The sequence below is a fragment of the Chrysochloris asiatica genome, unplaced genomic scaffold, assembly GCF_000296735.1.
Source record: "Chrysochloris asiatica unplaced genomic scaffold, ChrAsi1.0 scaffold00169, whole genome shotgun sequence".
Classification (NCBI taxonomy): Eukaryota; Metazoa; Chordata; class Mammalia; order Afrosoricida; family Chrysochloridae; genus Chrysochloris; species Chrysochloris asiatica.
Genome location: NW_006408687.1, coordinates 2,289,429 through 2,312,113, shown reverse-complemented (window position 1 = coordinate 2,312,113; position 22,685 = coordinate 2,289,429). Strand labels below are relative to the sequence as shown.

The following is a 22,685-nucleotide window of genomic DNA, read 5'->3' as shown; positions in this document are numbered from 1 at the left end:
TGCTTAAATTATTATATATTCCTGAGTGTTTTTTTGTGTACCTCACCCCCACCCACATACACACACAAAAAGTGGGAATGGAAGCAAGTACTGTTGAATGATACAAGGAGGAGATTGTAATCATTGCAATGAAATGATGGTGTAAAGCTGATGTTCTCCCATGTAAACTATCATTCAGTTCACAATAAAAACTTAAAAAAAAATTTTTTTTTTTTAAAAAGATTAGTGCTGAAGTTTCTGAAAGTGCTCTGACCTCCACCCTATGCCCTAAATCCCTAAAAATCATCTTTTCTCTTTCTCCTTGGGAAAGCAGACTTTGGAGGAAACAATGTTCCCCTGTTTCCTGTATATTCAATATACATTAGTCCTTGTTTGCTTTACCATACTCCTGTCTCCGTGTAATTAGATATTTTCATAGAAAGCTGTACAACATGCCATTTTGCAACAGCATTTGTAAGGGATGATGGAGCATAGACTCCACAAGTTAATAAACACATATACACATACACAATGCATCACTCTGAGAACTGTGTGTATGTGTATCTTTGAAAGAGAGCTCATGTCCTCAGGTTGTGTTTTTTTCCCCTCTTTTTAGTGTCAGGCTCAAGTTGCTTAGCTGGATCTGGTCCCTGATGCACAGAGAATCACACAATGTTGTGTTGTTATTAGGTGACATGGCGTCATAACGACTCCCTGTATAACCGAATAAAACAGTCACTTGTCCTGTGCCATCCCTATAAGTGTTATTATGTTTGAGTCTATTGTTGTGGTCATGATGTCAATCTATCTCCTTGAGGGTCTTTACCATGCAAGGTGTCCTTTTCCAGGGACTGGTCTGTCCTGATAACACATCCAAAGCATGTGAGATGAAGTCCCGCCCTCCTCACTTCTAAGCAGCATTCTGGCTACACTTCTTCCAAGATTTGTTTGTTCTTCTGGCAGTCATGGTAATTTCAATATCCTTCACCAACACCACAATTTAAATGCATCAATTCTTCTAAAGTCTTCCTTAATCATTGTCCAGCTTTCACATGCACTGGAAATGTCATTGCTTGGTTCAGGTCACTTTAGTAGTAACATCTTTGCTATTTAACACCTCAAAGAGGTCTTTTATAGTAAAATTGCCCAAATGCAATAAGGTTTATTTCTTGACTGTTGCATTAACTAGCATTGATTGTGGATCCATGAATCTCACATAAATAAGGCCAATACCTAAGATCCTGCCAATATCCTAAGGTACATCCAGACCTCCTGAATATTCTACTTTATTCAACACCATCGTAAAATTTGGGTAAATCACTAGCTAATGATGGTTTCCTCTTGAGTTACTTAGAAAATCACATAATCTACTCCTTTTGGTTTGTAAGGATGCTGTAACTAATTAAAGGTCTTGACATGGACCTGAAGTTGTCCCCTTGAAGAATAACTGACCCAATACATACCATCTTCCCCACATAAACATATCTCTAACTACGTATCTATTTTCATATCTTCATAGAATACCTATGACTCCCATATACTGAAAACTTAAAATTCAGGTTACTATATGACAGAAATATTGGAAATCAGACTAGGGGTCAGGTACTGAAAATAAAAATAAATTTCTTGGGCTCCATTTCCTGATCCACAGAGAGAATGGATAGTATTAGCATTAGTTTGTTTACAGCATCTTAGCTGCCTTATCTCTTTTGGTAGTCATAGAAACTGTAGCTAGATTTTTATTCTGTTTAAAAAATGAGTACATAACGTACAAAACTGTCTAAATTTCAAATAGCAATGGCAAATATCCTAACATGTCTTCTATGAATAAGTAAATATAGAATAAGATGACGCTCCAAAATACAAAACAATGTCCAGGTTTAAAAGGCAAGCTGAATTATTTCAATAAAAAATGTACTAAAAAGAATTTGATGTCATAAAATCAAGTGTTAATGGCACCATTGAAATGACCTTTGCACAGTGGAATGAGGGAAAAAAGGCAGGCAGGGAGGAAAGAAGGAAACAAAGGATATAACAAAGAAGTTAAAATGTTTTTTCCTCTAAGGAAAAAAGTGATGATTAATAAGTTGATAATACCTCTACTATCAAAGCATTCAAAGTAGAATCTTTCTGCTTATTTCATTTGTCAAAAAAGATTTTGTTTATTACCTTCAAAGTCCACATCTCCCATTAATCTTGTCTTTCCTGTCTTGGGGTCTTGTATGTAGTTGATACCTACATCAATCACAGCAGCACCTTCTTTAACCATATCACATGTAATCAACTTGGGAATACCTGAAAGCAAACCAAAGTTGTCAAACACTCAGCATAATATTTAAACTTTGTCCTTGATTATAACAAAGGTTCATACTACTAATGCTTTTGTTGTCATGGTTTCTTAAAACATAATGTTTCAAACGATGAGGTCTACCGCATTTTGATGATTCTGATCAAGCAGTGGAACAAAGGTAGCACATGGAGGTTTGTGTGGATGATGTCCTATGAGGAATGCCTTCTAAGAGACAGCTTACCCAAATTCTCCATTCAAGGATGCCACTTTGAGCATGTATCTCATGTACTATAAAAAGCATGGTAAGACTGGATATGAAACAGGCATCAGCTTAGGTGGAGTAGAATGTCATGGCTCGGAGTGAAAACAACTTGGAAATTGGAGACAGAGGGAAGGAAGGAAGGAGAGAGGGATGGAAAATGAAAGAACGAGAAAAAAGAAGGAAAATGAGGACATTAATAATATGTATTCCTCAGGGTTGTGATAAATTACAAAATATCATACACATAGGGAAAATTCAAACTTGAACTTCTATCATGAGGTTTCTTTGTTGTTGTTGTTTTCTTTGATGTATTATCTTTGTACATGACACTGAAACATGTAAGGCATAGGAAACTCTCCTCACCAGTGCTTAATTCCAGTTAGAAAGGCAGCTTTACAGAGATCTTATGTCATTGTTTCCTGTAATTATTTTCAAATTTTGTTTCAAATAACAATGCCATTAGCTAACAGTGGTTAAAGTTTCAGTTCCTTGTTGTTATTGTTTTGTTTTCACAGCTCAACAAAGCATTTCTAAATCTATTGACTTAACACAGTAATTTATTATTATGCTCTGTAATTTGACTGGGCTAGCCTGTATGGACTTAGGGGTTTTCATGCTGTTGGAGTTTGGTAGTGGCTGTGGCTAGAGTCATCTAAAGACAAAACTAGGCTAGCCATCCAAGATGACTCCAAAATGGCTAGCAAATAACTCTGGATTGAATTTAGCTTGTTGATTGGAGAACATACATGTGTTCTCATATGACTTGGGCTTCTTGCATACTGCTAGCTGGTTTCTGAAAGTATTCCAGGGAAAGCAAGCAGAAGTTGCCAGTCTCTTAAGGCCTGAGCCTGGATACTGGCACAATATCATTTCTGACATATTTTGTTGGTCAAACAGTTACAGATTCCACCCAGATTTAAGAAGAAGGAATAGAGACCCTAAGTCTAAATGGGAAGAGAATCAAAGCACCTTTGTACATTTCTACTTTGCCACCACGACTCTACCAGGAGCCCTGGTAGCATAGTAGATAATGTGCAGGGCTGCTAACTACAAGGTCAACAGTTCGAACCAACCAGTCACTCCATGGGAGAAGGTTGAGGTTTTGTGCTCCCATAAAGATTTACAGCCTCAGAAACTCTATAGAGGGTTGCTATGAGTCAGAACTGACTCAACGGATGGCACATAACTACCACCACCACCACCACAACTCTGGTGGGTAGGTGGTAGGCAGCTTTCTGGTAGGTGATTTATTTAATTCCATATTAGGCATTTCTTGCAGGAAAAGGGTTACCTGTTGTGCTTTCAGAGTTTTTTTTCATAGCTTCTAATCTATCCACTTAAGAATTTTAAGTTTAAAGGCTAGATAGGAGTGTCCAGGATCAAAATAGCTGTAGTTATCTGATCAGTTCCTCAGTCACATAATGATATAATTAAAGAGGTATCAGTGGTAAAGTTATATTTTTCCTTACCTTATTAACCTGATACATAGCAATTCATTCTTTTTATTAGTTTTACCATGTTGTTGTTATTGTTAAATGCCCTTGAGTCGGTTCCATCTCACAGCACTGTTATGCACGGCAGAACGAAACACTGCCCGATCCTGGGCCAACCTCACTACTGTTGCCACACTTGAGTCTGTCGATGCTGCCACTTGGTCAATGAATCTTGTTGGGGGCCTTCCTCTTTTTCTCTGACCCTCCACCTTACCAAACATGATATCCTTCTCCAGCAACTGCTCACTCATGACAATATGTCCGAAGTATGACAGACGAAGTTTGGCCATCGTGGCCTCCAAGGAGCACTCTGGCTGCACTTCTTCCAAAATGAATCTATTGGGGGTTTTTTTGGCAGCCCATGGCACTTTCAATATTTTCCTCCAATACCATAACTCCAAAGCATCAATTTTTCTACGGTCTTCCTTATTCACTGTCCAGCTTTCACATGTATATGAGGCTATTGAAAATACCATGGCTTGGGTCAGCTGCACCTCAGTCCTCAAGCTGACATCTTTGCTCTTCAACACTTTAAAAAGGTCTTGTGCAGCAGATTTGCCTAATACAATACATCATTTGATTTCTTGACTGCTGCTTCTATGAGTGCTGATAGTTGATCCAAGAAGAATGAAGTCTTTGACAACTTGAATCTTTTTTCCATGATAAGAATGTTGTTTTCTGGTCCCGTGGTAAGGATTTTCATTTTCTTTACATTGAGCTGCAATCCATATTGAAGGCTGTGGCCTTTACCACAGATACTGAATATTTCTCTAAAGATAGTCATATAATACTTTTTCTTCTTGAAGTTCAGCAAAATACAGTGGTATCCTACCATTTTTGTCATTAAGATTAAATTGTGATTATTTCCAATCTCATTTATTATTTGAAAATTAAAAACCATATAAAACAATTTGTTATATGTACATAATAAATTATTATTTCTTGTATAGCTTCTAATATTTTGCTATTATAAGAAATACAATAATGAGTATTTATGAACATAAATTTATAGAAAATGTCTTAATTGCAGCATGAAATTTGATGAAAATGTTCACTGAAGCTTTATTAACATAATAAACAAATGTGGACTGGATGATAATACCTATTGGTAGAGTTATGACTGGTCTAAAAACATATTTCAAAGATATTCATCAATGCATCTGTAAAAAGGTGTATATGGTCTCCTTTTTACAGATTTGGTTGTGTCGTTTTCCAAATTCTTATAAACAGCTTAGAAAAACACATTGGCATTTGTATTGGTTATCTTATCTTTGCCCTCCCTTAGGTCTACTTTTCACCATTCTCTACTCTACTTATTCAAGAGTAGGGTGATCTTCATAGAGAATTTATATACTTCCAAACTTTTTTTGATCCTTGTCATAGCAGTGAGAACAAGTTCAAGCTAGCCTACTGGAGGATGCCAGGCCTATGTAGGAGAGCTGAGGCATTTTTTAGCTGAGGCCATCCTAGATGAGTCAGCTCCCAAATACCCAACCTTATAATGGAAGTTGTTTGAGTAAGTTCTGTCAAGATCAGCTGAGAAATTATTGTATGTATGTATATATATATATATATTTAAAAGTTTATTATATAAAACCACTAAATTTTGGGATTGACTCCCTAGGGACTGGTTCCTTCTAGCAACATGTCTGTAGATATGAGAGAAGTCTTGCTATTTGGCTTCTAAGGAACATTCTGGCGGTTTCTTCTAATATATATTTGTTCTGGCAGTCTATGGCACTTTCAATATTCTTCTCCTACACCATAATTTAAATGCATTGATTTTTCTACAATCTTCCTTATTCATTGTCCAGATGCAAGAATATAATTTTCCCACTATATTTTTATTAGACTCTGAAGAAAAGTCTAGTTGCATTCTAGAGATTAGTCATACGAAGAATAATTAGAAGAGATCTAGAAATGATGCCATATGGAACAGTTCTATAAAATTAATTGGCTTGTTGTTGTTGTTGTTAAGTGCTGTCGAGTCGGTTCCGACCCATATTGACTCTGTACAGGGTTTCCGAGGGTGTAAATCTTTACGGGAGTAGAAAGCCTCATCTTTCTCCTGCGGAGCGGCTGGTAGTTTCGAACCGCTGACCTTAAGGTTCGCAGCCCAATTCATAACCACTACGCTACCAGAGCTCCTTAGAGTGTTTATTACCAGTCTGCATAAAGAGCTTGCAAATCAATTCTACCACTAAGCATACTATTTAATTCAGGTGGCAGTTTTTCATTAATAGCTTGAGTTTCTTGCTTATTCATAGTCTAGTGCAAGATTTTCATAACAAATTGCTCATAGAAAGTAAGAAAATGGTCACAAATCACACTGAACACATATTGAAGATCTCTGATATAGATGAAGGGTTGAAAAAGCTCAGAAAAAAATTCAGAAACACAATAATGGTGGTAGTGTCTTCAATAGGTAACACTGATATATGAATTGTTGTTGTTGTTAAGTGCCGTGGAGTTTGTTCTGACTCATAGCGACCCTGTACAGGGTTTCCAAGGTTGTAAATCTTTATGGGAGCAAAAAGCCTCATCTTTCTCACATGGAAGAGCTGGTAGTTTCGAACTGCTGACCTTGCAGTTTGCAGCCCAATTCACAACCACGATATATGAGTAGATAGACAAATTTTCTACATGTTTTCAGAGGGAAGATCAGAAGAAAGGAACAAAGGAAGAAAATAGATTTTAACTCAATACAACAAAGATTTTAAGAATAGTAATAAAAGTCCCTAAGAGAACAAACTCATATGGATGTTAAAGCTGGACAGTGAATAAGGAGGATTGTAGAAGAATTGATGCCTTTGAGTTGTGGTGTTGGAGGAGAATACTGAAAGTGCCATGGACTGCCAAAAGAACCAATAGATCTGTTTTGGAAGAAGTGCAGCCAGAGTGCTCCTTGGAGGCCAGGATGGCTAAGCTTCATCTCTCCTACTTTGGACATATTGTCCTGAGGAAACAATCGTTGGAGAAGGATGTCATGCTGGGTAGGGTGAAGAGTCAGAGAAAAAGAGGAAGACCCCCAACGAGATGGATCAGCCAGGTGGCATCATTGATGGACTCAAGTGTGGCAGCGGTAGTGAGGTTGGCCCAGGATCGGACATTGTTTCGTTCTGCTGTGCATGGGGTCGCTATGAGTCGGTTCCGACTCGATGGCACCTGACAATAACAACAACAAGAGAACAAACTATATTTTATATATGTTGTTGTCAAGTGCTGTTGAGTGGGTTCAACCCATAGTGACTCTGTATAGGGTTTCCGAGGAACAGCTGGTGAGCTTGAACCACTGACCTATCTTGTATCTATCTATGTATTTAACTATCTGTCTGACTGTCTGTCTGTCTGTCTATCTATCTATATACACATCCAAGGAAACGTGAAGTTTTACTGATGAAGATCAAAGAATAAAACCTGCAGTATGGACTACAATTCAAGATAAAGAAAACAAAAATTCTCATATCTGGGCCAATAAACATCATGATAAATGGAGAAAAGACTGAAGTTGTTAAGGATTTCATTTTACTTGGATCCACGATCAAATTCATGGAAGTAGCTGTCAGGAAATGAAACAATGTAGTGCATTGGGCCAATCTGCAGCAAAAGATCTCCTTAAAATGCTAAAGAACAAGGATGTCACTTTGAGGACTATGATATGCCTGACGTGGTAAATCACCTCATAAGCATGAGAAAGCTGGACAATGAATAAGGAAGATAGGAGAAGAATTGATGCATTTCAATTATAATATGGTATTGGAGAAGATTACTGAAAGTACCATGGACTGCCAGAAGAACAAACAAATCTGTGTTTGAAGAAGTACAGCCAAAATGTTCATTAGAAGCAAGGATGGAATAGACTTTGTCACACATACTTTGGACATATTATCAGTAGGGACAAGCCCCTGGAAAAGGACATCACACTTAGCAAAGTAGAGGGTATATAAAATAAAGGGAAGACCCCAAATGAGCTAGGCTGACACAGTAGTGCAACAATGGGCGCCAATATAACAACTGTGAAGATAGTGTAGGACCAGGTAATGTTTCGTTCTGTTGCACATAGGGTCATTGTGTGTCAGAACTGATCAGATGGTACCTAGCAACAACATACATATTGCCATCAAGTCAAGTCTGACTTACAGTGACTCTATAGGATAGCAGAGAACTGCCTGATAAGTTTTTAAGGTTGTAAATTTTTATGAAAGCAAGCTGCCACATCTTTTCTCCCTCAGTATGGCTAGTGTGTTCAAACTGACAACCTTTTGTTTAGCAGCTCAGCACTTAGGCACTGCACTACCAGAGTTCTCTGTACAAACACACACATGCCCAAATAAAGGTAAGTCAAATGTACAGGCTTTACGTTTATACATGTACAAGTTTACTCCAAACAAAATGTGTTTAACTGCAATCAGTAGATGGCTGAGATAAGTTTTTATACACACTTCAAGAATAGTGTGAAAAAATAGTGAATAACCTTCAAAAATTGGTTCAATTAAAAGAGTGGTTTCTAAGGGGACCTACTGGACTAGTTAAATTCAAGCCAGAGAGGTCAGCTCAGTAGGTTATGGTGACTGCTTTTGGGAATTTCAAAGTAATCTTAAGAGATTTTCTCCAAGAACTCAGGATAATCATAGGGATTTATTATAAATAAGTTTTCAGAAAACTGTACTGATGAGGAAAAGGCCAGGTAAGTTTCACCAAAGAATTGTTTTCCACTATGTCCATGCACCTGCTTAGTAGCAAGGATTGTCCTATAAGAATTTCCTCTACCTTACAGCCCTGATCTTGCCCTTTCAAACTTCTTTATGTTCCCCAAACCTAAAAAGGATTTAGAAGACACACAATTTGAGTCCCTCAGGATGCCAAAACTGTGGTTTTGATGTGATATAAATTGAAGAGTATGAAATTCTTAGGGGAAGTGTTAGAAACACTACCTTCAGAAGTGTACAGACCTAGATGGAGGATATGTCAAGAAGTAACAACTTCACATTTTGATATTTTTATTTAATATAGGTTTCTATGATTTCATGGCAATATATTTTGACTTACTGTCCTCTGTGTGTGTGTGTATCTTCTTATTGAAGCTGAAAGTCCATATTGATTTTAAATGAAAATTTCCTATGGGTTTTAAATCTTTTTGCTATGATAATTCTATGGCTATCTATCTTTACTTCTTATATAATTTGAAGGCTCATACATGATATGTGGAAACCAAAACCATCCACACCCACATAGTTAAATGTCTACATTAACATGACTTTACTATATCACTGTCTTCATTAACATGACTCTCTTTTGATTCTGGGAAGCACTTCACTAGAAAGTCAAAAGCTAAAAATCATTTTATTGTTTCAAGAAATAATTTTAATGAATATCAAACATTTTTGCTTTTCAGTAGATAATGTCAAATGACTGTTTAGTCTCTAAGGATTTTAGACATCTTGGTTTCAAAGACAATTCTAAATTTTAATTATATTCCTTACCCAATCCAAATCAAGTTCCCACATTAAAAGCTTTGACTTCTAACTTAAAACAAAATACAGCATTGGTGAGGTGGCTCTCAAAAAAAAAGAATCTGATTTCTGGCATTTGCCCATTTTCTTGACTGATTTCAAGCTACCAGTGAGCATCATGGAACATAGAGTTGGGAAAAGCTGAAGAAGTTGATTCCAGAGCACCACAGATAATAAAACACTGTCAAGGCAATGCCTCCCATGCTTAAGTAACCATAAACCGAGACTTATCATCAGTTGGTTGTTTGTGTTGATATTTTGAGGGAGCTAGAATTCAAAAGGAATCCTAGTGTAGTGCAATGGAATAAAGCGCTGGACCTCACGGTGGGTTTGAGACTCAAGTTCGGTGGTTCAAACTCAACAGCTACTCCTTGAAAACCCTATACAGGGTCACTATGAGTTGGAACTGACTTAACAGCACTTAACAACAACAACAAACTTTCAAAAATCTTGAGGGTCATGAAGATCGAACCAAGAACTCTGTATTAGTCCATGGTTAAGATTTGAAGAACTTCATTACTAAGGACACCAGTTGTCTTTGTCTTTGTATTTTGTTGTTGTTGCTGTTGTCTGTATTCAGAGGAAAGTTCACAGGAAGAGGATGGGTGTAAGTCTGATAAATCTATTCCTCAAGCTGACCATGAGGACTGAGAGGTTCAGAATTTTTCTTCAGAACTTTGGGGAAATTTTGCCTTAGGTTAATTAACAAAACTTTATGAGAACTTTCCTCATTATTGTCTTGTTTTGTCTATGAAATCTTAACACACCTTTCTGTCTGTGGGGAACTACAAATAATTGGGTTTGCAATTGAGATAATGCAGTCACTAGGCTAAAGCACAAGGTACACAGTGATACTGTTAATTGACCACTCATAGGTTATCTTGGATTTGCCCCAATTTATACCTTAAGACTTTTCCCACTCTGATAGAGACTCCTACTTCTTATAAGTATTTCCAGGATAGCAATAATTTTTTAAACTTATTTTTCTAAAAGGCATAATTTCACTAAGGATGATTTAGAATTATAACAGTCTTTTTTTTTTTTTTTTTAAAGCTGGCTTTAGATCAACTTTTTATATGAATTAATTATTCATTTGAGAGTTTCCTTAGATAATAAAGAAAGGAAATTATAAATATCCAGTGGTCTGGATTTTTACTTAGTATGAAAAGCATACAAAGGTACTAAGGTTCCAAAATTATTCCCTTAGAAGAATAATTGAAAAAATATATAATCTCTCTTTTAGATTCCTCCAAATGAGAATATTAGTCCAATTCCCTCAGCCTGTGTCTATCCCTTTCCCTCTAACTATGGTGTGGAGCTGTGGGTTAATGTGCTGGACTTCAAAGTTGGTCTGAACTGCATGGTCAGTGGTTCAAGCTCACTGGCAGCTTCTTGAAAACACTATACAGGGTTGCTTTGGGTTGGAACCGACTTGACAGCACTCGACAACAACAACATTCTCTTTTCCTTCTGGTTGACCAGAAACTCTCCCAAAATGCAATCACCTCATAAAATTAATATAACTCAGAACAGGGAAAACCTTTTATTGTTGGCTGTAGGGCTATTATATGGGAGAAAAGAGACCCCCATCTTTAAAGATATAAATATCATACAGACTCTTAAGTCTCAAACAAGAGTAAACGCAAGACTAGGACAAACATAGATCACCCCAGGGGAGGGAAATTATAGACACCATGATGAGTTCCCAAAGTTCTATCTCCAGGTAATGACCTTTATAGGGCACAGCAAACAAAGAAATCTCCTCCCACAGCCATAACTAATGGCATCAGCCATACACACATACACATGCCAGGCATACAGACTCCAGGGAGGGGACTATTGCAGATAGGAAAGCTTACAGTCTCTGAGACTCTTGGTATGACATTACAATGAGGTGACCATTAAAAGGTGTGTCCAGGAATGTTCCTGTGAATGTTGGCTGGGGGAAGTGACCCATAACTCTCTTTTATATATAAAGTTTCTAACCCTGGAAGTTCAGCTGTCAGAGATGAATGAGGTGTTAAAGAAAAATTGGTATCTGAACATTTAAACCTAGAATCATTTAAACATAAAATCCTTCAGATTTTATGCTCTGCAGCAAGATGAAACTAAAAGTCATTGTTATAAATTTCCAGACTTAGACAAGACAGAATTTGAAGAGGAATTAAAAACAGTTCTAGGAACATATAATTCAGAGTTTTCAGATTTCTACCAATTATTACATAAATGCAAATATACATTGGATCCCAAGGCAGAAATAGAAGATCCCAAGTTACACAAGAAATCAGAAGGGTTTAGAAAAACTGCAGATGTTCGGCATGATTTTTTGAGACTGTCCCCCAATCATTCCTGTGAACATAGATGGGACTTTGATTCAGTCCCATAAAGCAAAGAAGTGGTCAACACACTGGGAATTCAGATGGGCTCTTTAATACTTGTAGACAACATTCTGAAGTAAAATCAGATGCAGATGTGATTACAGCTCTCTGTTCTCTTTTTGTGAATGCCTGTAAGCCAGAGATAGATGATTTAATATACAAGAAAATCTAAAATGGAAGCAATTCCATTGCAGGACCTCTAGCACCTTGCTGAGTGTTTTAGAAGAGTCTTAGAAACAACAAAAGAATATATGTATTCTCTTATAGATAAAGTAATTAGATGTCCTAACCATTAAACACAAAGAAGAAGGAATATCTAGACAAAGACTCTTCTAGATAGTGTAAAAAAAGATTATTGGCCCCCCAAATCTCAAATAAGTAAGCAATTAACTGCTCTGAGGAGAAATCAAGTGGTCAATTTCTCACTTTATTCTTTAATTCATAAGGAGAAATTTCACACAATACTAAAAGATAATCTTGCAAGTTTTTGTTTGATACAAGCATTACTTTATAGACCTTAAACTCTACTACTCTTATTCTTCCTATCCCTTGGGGTAAACAAATGACTCAGGAAATAGCTATCTATCTCTATTAACCCCTAAATACCCTGCCCTGGTCATAACAAAATTACAGCCTTTTCTTCTTTGTGACACCATACCTGTTAACTTGATAAGGAGGAAAGCATTATGAAAATGGAATTTCTAGGTTAAATGATGTTTCTTAAAATCCCAAGGACTAACTATATAAAATGTGCTCATAGCTCATTTAGACATTGACTTACTAGTACCTTTGTGTGTAAATTAAACCCAAACTGAAGATCTCAAAGAAGTGCCCGAGTGTTTATGTGTAACACTTTTATTGATTTAGGGTGGTTAGAGTTGGGCTGCTAACCTTAAGTTCAGCAATTTGAAACTACCAGCTGTTCTGCAGGAGAAAGATGAAGCTTTCTGCTCCCATAAAGATTTACAGCCTCAGAAACCCTATCCAGGGTCGCTAGGAGTTGGAACTGACTCCACCATTGGCGCTGAACCATCAAGGCTCAGACCGACTTCTTTAAATCTCTATCTAAACTTGCACAATATCTTTTTGAAACCAGAGGCAAATTACATACACACACACAACACACACATAAGTAACCATACTTATGACTGTCTATTGTGTTTTTTGTTTATGTATGTGTATGTATGTCACAATGTTGATTGTTACTCATAACCACCGTTTCAGATTTTCAAAGGCTGTCAATCTTCATGGGAGCATAAAGCCTCAACTTTCTCCCACGGAGCCACTGGTAGATTTGAACTAGTAAACTTGCAGTTGGCAGCCAAACTCATAATCCACAACACTACCAGGGCTCCTTGTATATCTAGGAGTATGCGAATATATATGAGTCCTGACATGGCGCTGTAAAATAAGCAATGGACTGATGGTCAGCCACTCCTCATAAACACTATACAGGGGTGCTATGAGTCAAAATGAACTCAATGGCATTGAACAGCAACAAATATACATACATAAATGTATATGAATAGAGAACAGAGTGCTTCCCTTTAAAAAAAATCTCACTGTGTAGGAATATATATATTAATCCAGGACCTTAGGACCCTGAATAGAGCATTAATTTCCTGTTTCCCTGCAGTTGTTGTTAAGGTGCCTTCAGACTCATCGTGAAGCATGGCATAACAGAACGCAACACTGCCATGTCCTGTGCTATAATCACAATTTTTGTCATGCTTGACCTCATTTTTGTAGCTACTCTGTCATTTCATCTCACTGAGGGGCTTCCTCTTGTTTGCTGACTCTACTTTCACAAGCATGACATCCTTGTATTTTATCTTTGATATTTTATCTTTGGTACCTCCTCAGGCTGTATATATTTTACAATTTTATATCTTTTTTTTTTTTTTTAAATGTTTATCTTATATCTATACTTTGTTTTCCTTAATCTTTTTAGATCAAAATAAAGAATACTTGCTTGTTTTCTTTCGGATATCAAACAAGTACCTCAAGGATCTGAAATGTTTCTGTAATTCTACTTTAATTGTACAAATGAGGATTTGATGTGAACATACATTTCAGAATTTGGAGTTACTTATAGTTTAAAGTACTTTGAAGTTATATTGGTCCATCAGCAGATGCATTCCCAAAGTATACAAAGAATAAGAAATGTTACAAGCACAATAAACTAGATGTTAGGTATCACAGAAACACTTGCTGTTGCAGACTTTCAATTTGGTACTTAGTACTCAGAAATGCTACACAGGGTGGTTATGAGTCAGGACATGCTTGACAGCACTTAACAGCGACAACTTTTCAAAACTCTCATACCCATTGCCTAGGTGTCAGTAAATCATATCAACTTTAAATTATGAGTCATTCTATAACATCTAGAATTGAATAATGTCATTTTAAAAGTCTAGTTTCCATAGATAATTTGTAAATTATATTTACAGTAAATTATATTTAGTAGTATATTACACAAAAACCCAAGGCAGGTTTATGGAGATAGGTTTGTGGTTGTTTTTCCATATGCCAATTCATCTATCTATGAATTTATTTCTGGAAGAAGAAAAAGGTCTATTAATGCAAAATTTCAAAAGTAATTAGGATAATTACTTTAGTGCAAAATATTCTCAACAGGAAAATTAGTAAGATTTCTGATTCATTTAAGATTTTTCTGCTGTGGATGGAAATCTCTGTGACTGATCAGTAGATTCCCCAATGGATGGTTTACTATGAATAACACTTCTTCTCGGGTTATGTCGTATAAAGTGCCTGTAAATCTGTTGTTTTGTGTTTCTCATATGAAAAAATATGAAATAAATCACCAGTATTATCTCAGCAAAACACACTGAACACAAATCACCATTTATAAATGAAACTATATCTAAAGTACACAGGGCTTTATCCTATACCATTACCTCTTGAACAAGTATGAGAATGTAGCCTATCTTCACCAGTTAGAGCCTCAACTGGATATTTTCACATGAGTTCTTAGCAATCCCAGAATTTCGGTCACTTAAATTTAAAAAGCAAAAAAATAATCCTTTCCCTATGGGCCCTCATATCATAGTCATCTTTTAAGTCTCTACGAAACGACTCAATCAAGGCATTCTGATAAAAGGAAGAACAGTATTTACGCATCACTTTAATTAGTAGAGTTCAAAGGGCTGTGCAGACATTATCTAATTAAACTTCACAACAATTCAGTGAAGCAAGAAAAGGTTTACCCATTATCCTCATTCACAGAAGAGGAGTTTTGAGGTGCTGAGAGGCTAAATGATTTCTTAGTTTCACAATGGTGAGTCAGAGGTGAGGTTGAAAACAAAACCAGAATTCTTGTTCAGATATAAAAGTAATTCCATGGAAATGCTTATTCAGGTGGATCACTCCGTCAGCTGGAAGCTATCCTACCTAAATAGCTAGAGTCATTGCAATGGAATTTGTACAAATGTATATGTTTCTTTCTGGATTAGAAAAACATCAGTGTTATTTGCTTCACTAATAGTCCTACCATGGGCAAATGTGTTCTACCTAAATGATGTCAATTAACAGTAAGAGTACCTCAGTGTCTTCCCACTAGATACTGTGTTATTTCTAGGAATCCTCAAGAAATGTTTACAAACCAGTGAGTCAGTCATAATGACCACAGAGTATATCCTGTTCTTTCTGTTTTTCTGTGACTTCTTTGATTCCTATCTGATTCCTGTATAGCTATGCTGTGTTTATGAGAATAATGTCCATACCAACTACAGTCACTGGATGCTCCCAAAGCTCCTGATGCTTGGGTTGCAGAACAGTAGTTAGTTCCTCATGGAGATAAGGGCTATTAGGTCTCTGCTCATGCCAAATTTGATCATCTGGAGATCTGGAATCTCTTTGTACTTGGGAATTCATAGAATCACTCTTAGGAGTTCCATCAACTTCTGCCTTGAGTCCTTTTCTGCAAAGACTTAATAGGCCTATGGGGGCTAGATTTATGATTCTCTTATCTTCTTTTCCTTGCATTGGCCAAATCTTGTTCCCTGAAAATAAACACTTGTGCACTTTGAGCAAGGGATAGAGGTTGAGGAAAGTAGGAAAAATAGGGTCTATAATGCCAGCAGTCATATTATACATAGGCTCAATAGAATGTCTAAAACATTTATATTTAAAGAACCATTTAGTAATATGTACTACATACAATGCTGCAGCAAGTAATTTGCTGATGTCACCATTTTCAGATACTCATTCATGGATATTTAATGCTCTTATTGAAAACATTGTCAAATAGCAGGCACTAATGAGAACTAAAAACAAGAAAAGAGATATTCAACTTATATCAAAACCAATTTATAATGGATTCATCAGCATGGAACACCACTGTAAATTGGGAACTACCACTGAAGAATGAGGTTGGAGGCCAGGGAGCTCTGCAACCAGCCAAATGACCCTAAAGTTCCTCAGAGCCAAGTTTGAAATCCAATGAGTTCAATCAATGCTTTATAAAGATATACCTTCTAAAGACCAAAAGGTCCTAGATAATCCATAATATTTAGGAAATGCTAACTTTTAAAAAATCCTTGACATTTCCTTTCTGTTTAAATCTTAGACCTTGTTCTCCTCAATTCGTTTTAAGCATTTAAATTGCAGCTAAGATATTTTGTGCTCATTTATTCAGCGATCAAAGAGAAGCAGAGAAGAAAGGACATAGTCTCTAGCTTCTGGATTCCAAAAGGTTAGGACTTTGGAATTATCAAACAATATAATCAATATCACATGCAAGTAAAATTCTGTTGCAGATAATTTTAAAAAAACTGTTGTTGTTGTTAAGTACCATGGAGTTGGTTCCGACTCATAGCGACCTTGTACAGGGTTTCCAAAGCTGTAACTCTTTACGGGAACAGAAAGCCTTAACTTTCTACCGTGGAATGGCTGGTATTTCAAACTGCCAACTTTGAGGTTAGCAGTCTGATTCATAACCACTACACTACCAGAGCAGTACATAAATAGGGAGCTATCAAAAATCCGGCCAATATTCCGAAGAGGAGGGATATCATTGCTGACAGCAGATGAATCATGACTGGAAGCAGAGACTTCCAGAAAGATGTTTATTTGTGTTTTATTGACTATGTAAAGGTATTTATTTGATTGTGTGTATCCTAACAAACTATGGATAACATTGCCAAGAATGGTAATTCCAGAACACTTAATTGAACTCATGTGGAACCCGTACATAGACCAAGGAGAGTTGTTTGAACAGAGCAAGGGGTCACAGCATGATTTATAATCAGGAAATGTGTGTCAGAGTTACATCCTTTAACCATACTTAGGTTGGCAGTTTAAACCACCAACTGATCCTAGGAAACCCTATATAGGGTTGCTGTGAGTCCAAATTGATTCCACAGAGCTTAACAACAACATATTCATTCAATTTGTATGCTGCACAAATAAATTGAGCAGTTGGACTGTATGAAGAAGAATGCTATATAAGGATTGGAGAAAGGCTCGTTAACAATCTGTGATATGTAGATGACAGAACCTTATTTACTGGAAAAAAAGAAAAAATGAGGCACTTGTTGAAGCTCAAAGACAGCAGCTTTCAGTTTGGATTACAACTCTTTCTAAAGAAAACAAAAATCTCCACATCATGATAAATGGAGATAAGACTGAAGTTGTCAACAATTTCAATTTACTTGGATCCACAATCAATGTTTGTGGAAGAAATAAAATGACACATTGCATTGAGCAAGTCTGCTACAAAAGATTTCTTTGAAGTGTTAAAAGAGCAAAGATATCACTTTGAGGACTAAGGTATACCTAACCCAAGCCATAGTGTTTTCAGACCTTGTGTGGTGCTACAAGATAATTTGATGGACTACAAGGTCAGTTTGAACCAAAAGATTGGTGGTATAAACCTTCAAGCCACTCCTCAGAAACTGTATACAGGGTCATTATGGGTCAGAACCAACTTGATGGCACTTAATAACAAGAGCATGCATGTGAGGACTCCTGCTGTGGTGCTGTAGGATCAGCAATGAACTGCGAACCACAAGATCAGCAGTTCAAATCCACTAGCTGCTCCTTGAAACCCTGTACAGGGTTGCAAAGAGTTGAAACCAACTTGATGGCACTTAACGACAATATGCATGTGAAAACTGGACAATGTAGAAGGAAGATTAAAGAAGAATTGTTGTTGTTGGGTGCCATCAAGTCGGTACCAACCCATAGCAACCTTATGCACAGCAGAATGAAACATTCCCTGATCCTGGGCCAACCTCACTACTGTTGCCATGCTTGAGTCCATCAATGCTTCCACTTGGCCAATCCATCTCGTTAGGGGTCTTCCTCTTATTCTCTGATCCTCCACTTTACCAAACATGATATTCTTCTCCAGTGACTCCAGCATACAGCATACTGACTGAATAAGCATGGTGAAAGAATACAACATTGTTCCAGATGATTTCTGATTTAAAACCACTCAGTATTTATTTATTTTACTTAAATGACTGCTCTTGGTTTATGGACAGATTTCACATGAGCACATTTAGTTGTTCTCATATTCCCATTCTTCACAATGTAATCCATAATTTGCTACGATCCACACAATCAAATGCCTTTACAGAGCCAATAAGAAACAGGTAAACATCTTTCTGGTATTCTCTGCTTTCAACCAAGATTCATTTAACATCAGCAAAATGATATCGCTTGTTCCACGTCTTCTTCAGGCTGAATTTCTGGCAGCTCCCTGTTGACACACTGCTGCAACAGCTTTTCAATTACCTTCAGAAAAATGTTGCTTGTGTTTGACATTCAGGACCTTGTTCAATAATTTCCACATCTCTTTGGAATAGAAGTAAATATGGATCTTTTACAGTCAGTTGGCAAAAGTCGCTGTCTTTCAAACTTCTTAGCATTAGTGAGTGCCTCCATCTTTGCACCCACTTGTTAACATATCTCAATTGGTATTCCAACAATCCCTGGGGCTGCACTCTTTGTCAGTATTTCAGTGCAACTTGGACTTCTTCCTTCAGTGGCATCAGTTCTTGATGCCACTCTCCCCAAAATGGCTGAACATCAACTAATTCTTTGGGGCATATGTGTACTTTCTGTCTTGTGATGCTTTCTGCATCATTCAATGTTTTACGCATGTTGTTGTTGTTGTTACTGTTGTGTGCTGTTAAGTAAGTTCCAACTCATAGTGACCCTGTATAAGGTTTCAAGAGGCTATAAATCTGTCATATTTATATGTAAAAAAATTTTTTATTTATATTTACATATAAAAATATGTAAAAAGTGTCATATTTTTCCCACGGAGCAGCTAGTGGATTTGAACCACTGACATTGAAGTTAACAGCCCAACACATAACCTACTATGCCCCAGGCATTGCATTTTGCCCATAGAAACCTTCAATATTGGAACTCAAGAATTGAATTTTTACTTCAGCCCTGTTGGTTTTAGAAATGATGAGCATATTCTTCCCTTTTGTTTTTTTATTAACTCCAGAGCTTTACACATTTCTTTAAAATACTTTAATTTGTCTTCTCTAGCTGCCCTTTGAAAACTTCTACTTATCTTGTTTATTTCATTATTTCTTCCTTTAGTTTTAAGTACTCTATGTTCAAAACTAAGTTTCAGAGTCTCTTCTGACATCCGTTCTGTCTTTTCTTTCTTTCCTGTGTTTTGAAGGACGTTTTTGCTTTTTACATGTATAATGAATGCTCTTGATGTCATCACATGATTCATTTGGTCTTAGGTCATTAATGTTCAACAGGTATGTCAAACCTGTTTTTTGAGATTGCCCCTAAATTCAGATGGGATATACTGAAGTTTGGACTTTGGTATGGCGCTGTGGGTTACTGCACCGTACTGCAAAGTTGTTTTGAATCACTAGGTCAGTTGTGCAATCTCACCAGTTGCTCCATGGAAACCCTATACAGGATCGCTATGAGTCGGAACTGACTTGACAGCACTTAAACAACAACAACAATAACAACAACAACATACTGAAGGATAATACTTTGACTCTTGTGGACTTGTTATAACTTTCTTCAGTTTCAACTTGAATTTGCATATAAGCAATTCACAGTTTGTTCTGCAGTCAGCCCCTGACCTTGTTCTGACTGATGATATTGAGCTTTTTCATTGTCTCTTTCCACACACGCGGTGGTGGTGGTGTGCCGTGGAGTCGGTTCCAACTCATAGCAACCCTGTACAGGTTTCCAAGGCTGTAAATCATCATGGGAGCAGAAAGCCTCATCTTTCTCCCGCAGAATGGCTGGTAGTTTCGAACTGCTGACCTTGAGGTTAGCATCCCGACTCATAGCCACTACACTACCAGAGCTCCTTTTCCACAGATGTAGTTGATTTAATTCCTGTGTATTCCACCCAGTAAGGTCCACATGTATAATTGAAATTTATGTTATTGAAAAAAGCTATTTGCAATGAACAAGACATTGGTGTTGTAATACTTTATCATGTGATCTCTGGTATGGTTTCTATTACCAAGGCAGTTTTTTCCAACTGTTATCCCTCCTCTTTTGTTTCCAACTTTTATATTCCAATTACCAGTAATTAACAATGCATCTAGATTTCATGTTTGATTAATTTCTTTCTACATAAATTGTTGCATACTTTTGAATAATAGTTTTATTAACCTATTTTCCTTGTTTGTTGTGTTGTTAAGTGCCGTCAAGTCAATTCTGACCCATAGTGACCCTGTACAGTGTTTCTGAGGAGCAGTTGGTGAGCTTGAACCACTGACCTTAAGGTTCAACCTGACTTTGCAGTCCAGTGCATTAACCCACAGCTCCACATTAGGACTCCATATAGGCACATAGATATTATCCTGTCAATGCCAGTGTTATGTTTCAGAATAGAGCTTGAAATATTCTTTTTGACAATATATGCCACATCATTTCTCTTCCTTGGAGACTTTGCTTGGCATCTACATGCCCACCAAGTGTGCTTTCTTACTCATTATCTAATATTCTCCTTTTATATCTAAAAAATATGTTGGGCTCAAACATACCCAGTACATACTTGGATAGAAGCCTATATTCTTTATTCCATCCATTTACACATTCCTTGCTATGTAATTTTGCAGATCATTTTACTAATCATTTGTCATTCCTGGAGTAGTAGAACATGTGGTTTGTATGGTTCAAATGGCTAACATCAGTCTATTTTTGTTCTCCAATGCCTATGATACAACATTTATATATTCATTACCTTTTTGGTGACTTCTAATTTGCCTAAATTTATACTTTATACAGCGTCTTCTGATGATTAATGGATGTTTGTATCTGTTTCTTCTCATTTTGAGTCATGCCACAAATGTAGGTCCTAAAAGTTTACTCCATCAACATCATTAAGGTTGACTCTACTTTGAAAATGCAGCTCTTCCTCAGTTGTATTGGAGTACTTTCCAGCCCAAGGGGCTCATCTTCTGGCACTATATTAGGCAATGTTCCAATGCTATTCATTGGCCAATTTTTATAAAAAGTAGATTACAGAATCATCTTTCTTAATTTGTCTTATTTGGCCTAGAAGTCCCACTGAACCTTTCCCGCATGAATGACCCTGTTGTCATGTGAACTACCCATGACAATGCTTCCAACATCACAGCAACACAGAAGGACCACATTATGACAAAATGATAGATGACTTATGGATTTTTGTCATGAGTAGTCTTAAAGATATAAAAGATTAAGATAGTAGTTTGCTAGACCATATACAATGTATAGATTTGTATGATGTAATAAATTACTAGTTTATTTATTCATATATTTAAGTTTACCCAAGGGAAAAAAACACTATCCATGGCAAATTGTGAGTATTTGCGTAGCTTTCCCTACTGTGACCAGTATCCAGACTCAGATTCAGATCTGAGACTCTAAAACTTAATAACTAGTAACCCTAGACAAATACTTATCTAAGCCTCAGTTTTCTTATTTGTAGATTTAGGATTCTAACAATACCTAAGTCATAAGATTAGCTAGAGAATTAAATGAAATAAGACAGGGTTTTAAAAAGTTTGTGGAAAATGCAAATAAAAGATAATAAAAAAATTTACATGAACTTTTTGAAACTTCCTCAAATATACTTAGTATATTTTCTGAAACATAAAAGTCATCTTCTCCATGCTCAGAATATGCCAACATTCTTCACATGTTATCATAGACAAAGTATTTCAGAAGAAAACAAACTTTATTGTACATGGACACGTTATTGTGGATTGAACTGTAGTCCCCTCAAAATATGTCTTGGAATCCACTAGCTGCTCCTTGGAAACCCTATACAGGGTTGCTATGAGCCACACTGGACTCAAGAGCACGTAATAACAATAACATGAAGGCAGATGTAATCCTATCTGGGAATATGATTTTCTTGGTTGTGTTAATGAGGTTGTATCAGTACAGGGTGTATTTTAACCCAGTCATTTTTGAGATACAAAAGGGACAGATTAATTGCTGGACAAGCAAGTACAAACGGTGAAACTATCCTAGCCAAATGGAGATCACCAAGGAATTCTAAGAATTTTGCTCTAGAGCAGCAGACATAGAGAGTTTTCACCTAGAGCTAATGCCCTGAATTTGGATTTTAGCCTCCTGAACTGAGACAATAAATTTAAAGTTCATTAAAGTTACCTACTCATGGTACTTCTGTTATAGAAGCACTAAGAAACTAAGACATACGTTAATATAACATAGCGTAGTGGTTACGAATCGGGCTGCCAACTTCAAGGCCAGCAGTTCGAAACTACCAGCGGTTCCGTGGGAGAAAGATGAGGC

The 22,685-nt window shown here is 36.7% G+C and overlaps 1 protein-coding gene across 1 annotated transcript in view; it reads right to left on the bottom strand.

Annotated features, from left to right (window-relative positions):
• Positions 1-22,685, bottom strand: part of MTHFD2L (methylenetetrahydrofolate dehydrogenase (NADP+ dependent) 2-like) — a 331,691-nt gene that overhangs the window by 98,251 nt on the left and 210,755 nt on the right. The window contains exon 7 of the mRNA XM_006871559.1: positions 2,149-2,274. Within this exon, the coding sequence (XP_006871621.1) occupies positions 2,149-2,274 (126 nt within the window). The remainder of the gene's footprint in view (positions 1-2,148; positions 2,275-22,685) is intronic.